This window comes from Dromiciops gliroides, chromosome 3 (genome assembly GCF_019393635.1).
Source record: "Dromiciops gliroides isolate mDroGli1 chromosome 3, mDroGli1.pri, whole genome shotgun sequence".
Taxonomy (NCBI): domain Eukaryota; kingdom Metazoa; phylum Chordata; class Mammalia; order Microbiotheria; family Microbiotheriidae; genus Dromiciops; species Dromiciops gliroides.
The window spans coordinates 506,240,874-506,249,640 of NC_057863.1; the positions used below are offsets into that span (position 1 = coordinate 506,240,874).

The following is an 8,767-nucleotide window of genomic DNA, read 5'->3' on the forward strand; positions in this document are numbered from 1 at the left end:
ATTGCTAAACTGAGGGCAAGATAAGGGACTTAGCTTGAATATCAAGGGACATAACCACACCCACACTCACACACATACACACACACATTTTAACACAAATAACACTCTCCAAGTACAGACACAAAAATCATTAAACAATAATAATTATCTTAAGATAATTTAGAATGCACAAAATTAAGTCTTCCTCTATATCCTCAAAGACCCACTAATTTGAGTCAGATCAATCGGTCCCTCTTTTTTTTCCCCTTAAAAAAATCAGACATTTTTCTGAGGAACAAAAGGTCCTCTCAAAAATCCTACTTTCTTACTCTTTTTTTTTTTTTTGGAAGGGAGGAGTGTTCAGATTCAGATTCTCACTTAGTTTATTCAAAAAGCCATGAAAAGAAAAAAATAATAAAAATGTCCTATTCAGGGCATTTAATTTTGGGGGGGGCTGACAGAACCAAGTGTAAACTCAAAAAAAAAAAGGGAGAGAGACCCCACTGTGGCCATCAGTGTTATGAGTCATACTTGAATTCTGTTAATTTTCCAAGTACTTGCAATCATGTAGTACATGATTTGATAATAGAGCCCAGTAGCCTCCTTTTAGGGACCTTTCAGAGTGGCCACATATGGTCCATAAAACAAACTGCAGCCATCCCCTTTTGGGGGACCTGTCAGAAAGACTCAAGCTACCAAGTCATCGATGGATATAATCAGACCCCCAAACAAAGAGCTTTTAGGAACTCAAGAGAAAAGGATGTGAGTTCTGAATTTGAGAGACCCTTACCCACACCAAGTCTCTGAACTTTGAATCTAGACTGAAACACAAAAGATTCTTCCTGGTGCCAAATGTCCAGAGGTCAAGAATAGTGGCTGGCTGGACACAGAGTCTTCAAATCCAGGATGAGCCCCCATATGTTAACTTGAAAATTAATGAAGCAATCAATATAGGAGAAATAATGTCTTTAAATGGGGCAGAGGTGTTATAACTCAGAGTGCTGCAAAACAAGATTCTAGGAATACCCAAAGATGGAGACTGAGCACAGGGTTTATATGGGGTAGCAGAACAAAGGGAACTATGAGACTGTCCTTGAGTTAAGTATAGAAATTATTTAATGTAAATGAACTTCTAACAAAAGGAACTATAATACTGCCCTGGAGTTAAGTATAGTAGCTACTTAACTCTAAATAGAAACTACTTAATGTAAATGGACCCTTTTACATAATAACCTAAAGTCCAGGGAGTAAGATGGGGAATCTTTGGGAGAGGATAGTTTGTTTGGGGGAGATCCATAAGACAATCAAGAGTCTGGAATTGACAAAGATTGGTTAGCCCCAGACAATTCATTGGCCAGTGAGGGGGCAGTAGGTGTTAATCATTCAGTTCTCAGTAAATTTTGTGGTTATTAGTAATGAATAATAGTTTTCATAATTGAAATAGCTTGAATTCAGAGGTCACGAGAGTGATGGAAAACAATCCTCTTCTCAATAATTCTTGGGAACTCAACAGTGATGTGACAAAGGCTCTTTTATTTCCTTCTCCTGAGAAACTAGTGTGCAGCTAGTGGGTGCAAAGAAAGGGGGCTTGCAGGCCCTGTTTTATGCCCTAATCTCTATGTGAATGGACCCTCACCTTTTTCATTATTGGTTCAGATACTCAAGGGTTACAATCTACATGCAAAAACTAGCTAATCAGAACGCAGTATTCCCATCCCTCTTCCTTATATGGGCATAATTCAGGAGTGGACCTTATTCTTCCTTATATGGACACACCTCAGGAGCGGACCTTATTGAGACCAGGGCTCCTTGAACCATGTGATTTTGTTAGCCAGAGGGGGAGGAGGGGATCTGAGACCTTTGTCCTAAAAACAGGTCAGGAGGAGTATGATTGACTGTTATATCCTCATTGAAACAAGGCAACTACCCATTTTCTCACAATGAGGAAGTTGGGTAGTTGGCAGGTCTAAGGATTCAAGCCTCATGCTCTCCTCCAGAGCCATAAGCATCCAGTGGCAAGATATATTATCTAGACAATAGGAGATTGTCCTGGATGCAGTGGGAGAATTGACATTTTAAGCTAAGGCCTTTTATAGGTCTCATTTTGCCTGAGGCAATGCCCATTCACTGAATGCCTCTTTTACCTAGTCAAAACAAAAGATAGATAAAAGGTGGGGAGGGGAGAGAAAGCCCCTCAGGGTTTTTGATCTAAAGAGATACAATTGCTATTTAGGCCCAACCTTATCCATCAAGGGGCCAAACAACAGCAAAATGAAGCCTGAGCTGGGACCTATTATTGGCTAGTCAATGAAGGCCAGAGTTATTTATGTTTAAGGCATGTTCTTTAGAAGACATCTTGTAGGTAGACCCCAAGAAATCTTGTGAGATTTCTGCAGACAAATTTGTATTCCTTTAGTCAGAGTGCCTACAGATAATTGTATGATTCCTGAGAGAGAGAGAGAGAGAGAGAGAGAGAGAGAGAGAGAGAGAGAGAGAGAGAGAGATGAAGGAAGAAGGGAAGGAAGGAAGGAAGGAAGGAAGGAAGGAAGGAAGGAAGGAAGGAAGGAAGGAAGGAAGGAAGGAAGAAAAGAAGCTGCATTGCCCAACTGGAGTTGACCAGTGGGGTGTTAAGGGGCTAAAATTCTAGCTAAACTATCTAAAATCTAATGAGTGGTCACCAATAAATTATAAGCTTTAGCAAGAGTTAGGCTTTTAAGCATTTATTAAGGAGAATAAGAATTTGGTAAAGAGATAGAGAAAGGCCTACATTCATCTATCTATTAAAGGGAGAGCGCATTTCTAGCTCCGCTCTCTGCCAGAGTCCACAGGAAAGAGCGAGTCAGAGTGCCAGGCTCCCCCTTCTTCCTCCCACAAGCAAACATCACTTCCTGACACCAAAGAAAAGACACATGGTCTGGCCCTCAGAGACCTTCACCTCATGGCAGAGCTTTTCTACAGTAAGTCTCCAGCAGGTGGCGTCATTCCAATCATTACAGGGGCACTTGTTACTCACAGAATGTTAGTTGTTCTTTGTCCTTTGTTCTCGTAGAGGACTATGACAGATGTCATGACTTGCACTGGATTGGATTTTCATCCATTTTTTTTGACTAGGTAAAAGAGGTATTTCTTTGTCTCCCTTCTTACCTAGACTTTCTTAGCCCTCAAAAATCTACCTGCTATTTTCATCAGTCTTCTTACTTTTGGCAGGCATGCATTCGAACTGCATTACCATATTGATTTTTTATATTAACAAAAATAGAAGAAAGTCAAGGCATGGTTTAATTGCATATCAAGTCTACTAAGCTGTAATTCTAGAGTTGTCCCCAAAGCAGCTTTAGGGTAGGCTTAGCTTTATTAATTATAATTGGTAGCAACTATAATTGGTGTTTGCATATAAAAATGGATGTCTCACTTTTTACTTTATTCTTTAATTTTTTTTTAATTTTTAAAGAAATTTTTGGATATAATTTGTTTTTAAATTGCCTTGGTTTTCCCCATATCCTACTCTCTTCCCCTTCCAGAGAGCCAGCCTTTATAACAAAGAATGTAGGGACTCACTTAGCCTTAAGAAAAGAGGATTGTGGATGCAGGAGGAGCCGAGTTCAAATCCAGCATCAGACACTTGACACTTATTAGCTGTGTGACCCTGGGCAAGTCACTTAACCTTCACTGTCCTACAAAAGACAAAAAAAAAAAAAAAGAAAAGAAAAATTTTCCCATTCTACCTCTCCCTCTCACTTTTAGAGGCAGCTAGGTGGTGCAATGGATAAAGCACTGGCCTTGGATTCAGGGAACCTGAGTTCAAATTCGGCATCAGACAGTTGACACACTAGCTGTGTGACCTTGGGCAAGTCACTTAACTCCCATTGCTTCACCAAGAAAGAAAGAAAGAAAGAAAGAAAGAAAGAAAGAAAGAAAGAAAGAAAGAAAGAAAGAAAGAAAGAAAGGAAAGAAAGGAAAGAAAGAGAAAGAAAGGAAAAGAGGATTGGCATCTAGTTTCAACCAATGTTATTCCCCCCAGAAGTCACTTGAGACAGGGATTCAGTATGGTGAAAAAGGAATTTCACAATCTGCAAGAAGGCTGAGACAGTTTAACATCTAGGCCACAAAGTTTCACATCAAACAGGGAGTCAGAAAGTGAGTGATTAGGTAATATAAGGGAAAAAAAGATTTAACCACCAAAGATCTCATGGAGAAGAAAACAATAACAACAACAACAAAATCCTAGATTACAAACAGATAAATCAATAGGAACCATATTAAAACAGAAAGTGTTTCTACTGGTTTTCTGGAAGAATTTGTTATTATTTGGGTTAAACATTTAATTACGATATTTCATGACATTTGCAGCATAAAAGTTTTTTTTTTCCCACCTGAAAGTGATTTGTGACATTTTTTGCTTGGTGTATTGTTTTCTATATTCTTAAATTCCGAACAGAATTCTTGTTTTAGTTCAGGTTTTTTGATTTGTCATATTGTCCTGGAAGCTTTATAAGATTTCAGTTTTCCCCATGCATCCTGTCCTTCAGGTTAATGTGCTTTGTTTGTATAGAGATTGTGTGTTCTTTTTTACTTTATTACTTTTTTATTTATTTTCAGGTTTGTTCTTTAATTAAGTATATTTGCATTCCCCAAATTGTCCTTCACTTCACATATATTTTTAATCCCAATCAATTCTCTCTCTTTTTTGGGAAGACTCACTATTATGGAGTCAAGACTTTCTATGCTAGAAATTATTTCTTCTATGAAGGCCATAAATTTTGTCATTTTGTCCTTTTCAGTTTCTTTCAATATTTTGATTTCTTTCATTAGGCAGTCAGCAATATTCTGTAATATAATTGTATGCTTTCTTGGGAATCCACATAATTCTTTCTTTAGTCAGGTGTAAATTCAATCCCCATCATCTTACAGCCTGGCTATCCTGACCACCCTTCAGGTGGTGCTCAGTGACAGTTTGCAGCTGCCGCCTGGGGATTACAGCACCACTCCAGGAGGCATGCTTTTCAGCACCATCCCCTGACGTACCAGGATCATCTATGACAGAAAGTTTTTGATGGAACGTTGTAACTCTCCTGTGGCCAAAACACCTCCCCAGGATCTACCCACCATTCCTGGGGTCACCAGCCACCCCCCTTCCCCTCCAACCCCCCATGAACCTGCTACTGCAATGAACCCAAACCACCCAAACAGCCATGAGGATAAGCCAGGAAGCCATGAGGAGTCACAGTTTGAAATGAACATTTAAATGGCCAGCCATCAGGACTGAGCAGTGACCCCCCCCCCCCCCAAGACCCATGGATTCCATTCAGGGGAGGAGACACACTAGTCAAGCCTTATAGGGGTTGTTTTTTTCAGAGCAGATGCCAGGGATGAGGCTGGACGTCCCACTCTCTCCTCCCCCAGTGGAGCAGCTCCCCTCTCCCCCCAGAGCCAACACCAGCAGATACTTCCAGTAATAACGGGGAGCTGCCCTTCCCAGGGGAAGTTCTACAGGAATCACCCCCTACTGCAGAAGGGCAAAATCAGGGGCAGGAAGAGCCCTTGTGAATTTTTCTAGTTCTTCAGGTCTTATCCTGAATGGATGTGTCCACCCCTTTCAAGTTTGTGCCCTGTGGACACAGGACACAGGAATGTCCTTTCTAGAGAGGAAATAAAAGCTGGTTGGCCAACTCTAGATCCAGGGCTGAGAGCTGGGGAAAAAAGAAAAGAAAAGAAAAAAGAAAAGAAAAGAGAAAAGAAAAGAAATGTTTGCAGGTATCCATATATTGGGAGTTGTCTTCCCTTCAGTTGGTACTCACACAAATGGATTTGGTCCCTAGAGGGCTGCTGCTACCTTGATTCTGTAAGACTGTGGGTTTGTACTCCTGACACTGTAGTTCACGAGCTTCTAGTCAGTGTGTTTTCCAATAACATTTAACCTATATATAGTGGTTGTTAATATTATTTAAGATATCACAGTAATAATGCTCTTTTCCAAATTAAACCTTGGGTAAACTGTCACATAAATACAAGAGATTTTGTTTCAAGGCCTGGATTTGCTATTGACTTTCTCTGGGACTTTGGGCAGGTCATTTTATCTTTTTGGGAGACAGTCTCTTGAACTGAGAAACAAGTGGGTTAGAGTTGTAAAGCTGTAAATGTTCTCACTCAAAATTCTCCTTATTTATCCTGTGAAAACTTGGGGATTTAATTACTAGTTTTAAGTTATTGCCCTAAAGGACATGCAGAAAAATTCAATTGAAACAGATTTTTGAACTAGAAAAGTTATCTTTTTAAAATATCAGAAGCAGGTTAATCAATGATTGAATTTCATAGGTACTCTACTAATCTAAAATGAAAGATGGAGAGGTATTAAATATTAGGACAAAAGTAGGAAGAGATATGCAGCCTACATTTGTGTGAGAAATATCTCTAAAGAAGATCTGAGTTGGGCTTCTAAGTCTCTCTCTCTCTTTCTCTCTCTCCCCCTCCCCTGCTCCCTCACCCCCCCCCCCACTCTGTCTCCTTTTGAACATGAACTAAACCCATTAACCCATTATTTTAATAATTATACTTTCAATGGAATGTTCTTTCTATCACTTTGTTCAAGGCGATTTTAACATCTTTATTTCTCAGACTGTAGATGAGGGGGTTTAGCATGGGCACAATAATAGTATAAAACATGGAGGACACTTTCCCATGACCAATGGAATTGGATGAAGATGGCTGGAGGTACATGAATGCACCAGAGCCAAAGAAGACACCGACTGTTACAATATGGGAGCTGCAGGTCCTAAAGGATTTTGATCTGCCTTCAGTTGATTGAATTTTCAAAATGCTAGCAACTATCAAAACATAAGAGCAAATAATGATCAGGGTTGGAAAAAGGACATTAAATGTACCAAAGGCCAGATTCACCACATCATTGACATAGGTACTAGAACAAGAAAGATTCAAGAGTGGAACAAGATCACAGAAGTAATGATTGATAACATAATCTTTACAGAAGATCACTCTAAGCAAGCATACTGTGTGAACTGTGGCCTCAACCAGGCCTAATGCATACACCCCACTCACCAACAAGGAGCACACCTGATGGGACATCATAAGACTATAAAGAAGGGGATGGCATATAGCAACATAGCGGTCATAAGCCATGACAGCCAACATGTGACATTCAGAGATTGCCAAAAAGGCAAAAAAATAGAACTGAGTGAAGCACTCAGGATAGGAGATAGTGTTCTTTTCTGACACAAAGTTCACCAACATTTTGGGGGTGATGATAGTTGATTGACAGAGATCAATGAAGGACAAACTGCAGAGGAAATAGTACATGGGGGTGTGAAGATGAGAACTGAGTCTAATCAATATGATCATGCCCAGGTTCCCCACCACAGTGATCACATAGACAGCCAGGAACAGGAGGAAGAGGGGCAGCTGGAGCTTTGGCTGGTCAGTCAGTCCTATAAGCATAAACTCAGTCACTAGTGAATAATTTGCTGTAGCCATTCTTTTTGAGTGTAGAGTAAGAGGAGGCAAGAACCTGTTAATGTGAAAGGTTAAAAAAAAAGCAATACTCATTATTATGGTTCAAATGAGAGCTCAGCTAGAACAGTAAAGTTACAATATTTATTTAAATTATCTTTTTTTGTCTCTTTTTCCCTAGAACCCACCTTGAGTATAAAGCTGTACCTACATTTTGGCAAAATATTCATGGATCAACCTTTGATATTAATATCAAAATTCATGGATCACCTTGATTAAGATCTTACATAAAAACATGGATGGTATACATATCAAATTTAAACAGGACAAATATTAGAGAGATTACTAATGTGTAGTTTGATCAAATATTATCCAAAAATTACATGACAGGCTAGCAAAATTGTCTCAATCTAATATGATGAAATTTAATCAGAAAATATATAAAATCATTGATGGTACTTAAAACATTAGTCTCAAGACAACAACAACATGGAGATATATTTTGGGGTCTGTTTGTTTGACAAAGATCTGGAATTTTTAATAGACTGTAAATTTAGTATGACAGTAATATAATGTGGTAGTCAAAGATTAATGTAATATTTAGTTACATGAAAGCAGGCATTGATTCTGTGAATAATGAGCATAATTAGAATAGAATAAATTAGAAATAGAATAATTGTACCATACTCTATCTTGTTCAAACTACATCTTAGGATGAACCCTGACAAAGTAGGAAACATGCACAAAAGGACAATGAAGGTTGTGAATGATCCTAAGTTCTTGCCGTATAAGAATAATTTGAATGGCTTATAAAATTTTAGCTTGGAAAGGAAAGGATCAATCGGACATGATAATTGCTTCTAAGTGTTTCAAGGGCTGCATATGACAAAGGGACTCCACCAGTTTAGTTTGTGCTGAAGAGCAATGCATAAAAGTTGCAGAGGCAAATTTAGGCTTAATGTGAGTATGAAATATATAACAGTTGTATGTAGTCCATAGCGACCTGAGCTGCCTTGGCAGGAATGAGTTCCCCTTCAAGTACATCTTCAAGTACAGGCTGGATGACTACCATTCCTCTAATGGGTTTGGGGGGAACCTTGTAGGGTATGATTTGAATTAGATGGCAGGTTCCTTCCAACTCTAAGATTCAGAAATTCTGTAATTCTGAGTGGTAGTTACTCATACCTCCAAAATCTCTTTCTACTTTTTCAACCACCTGTTCCCATTCTTCAGCTCCATGCCATTGTCAGAGATGGGTAGAATGGAATATAGGGATACTCTTTCTTTTGCAAAGTGCTGAGGTTCCATGAATCTCTATTTAGAA

General features: G+C 39.0%; 1 protein-coding gene across 1 annotated transcript; it reads right to left on the reverse strand.

Moving 5' to 3' along the window:
- Positions 1-6,534: 6,534 nt before the first annotated feature.
- On the reverse strand, positions 6,535-7,482 carry LOC122748739 (olfactory receptor 8G1-like). Its single transcript, XM_043994668.1, has one exon. The coding sequence runs from the start codon at positions 7,465-7,467 to the stop codon at positions 6,535-6,537; it is 933 nt and encodes a 310-aa protein (XP_043850603.1). The 5' UTR covers positions 7,468-7,482.
- Positions 7,483-8,767: the final 1,285 nt, after the last annotated feature.

Bases quoted from the DNA above. Each gene is read 5' to 3' on its own strand.
- LOC122748739 (XM_043994668.1), bottom strand. From the start codon at position 7,467: ATGGCTACAGCAAATTATTCACTAGTGACTGAGTTTATGCTTATAGGA.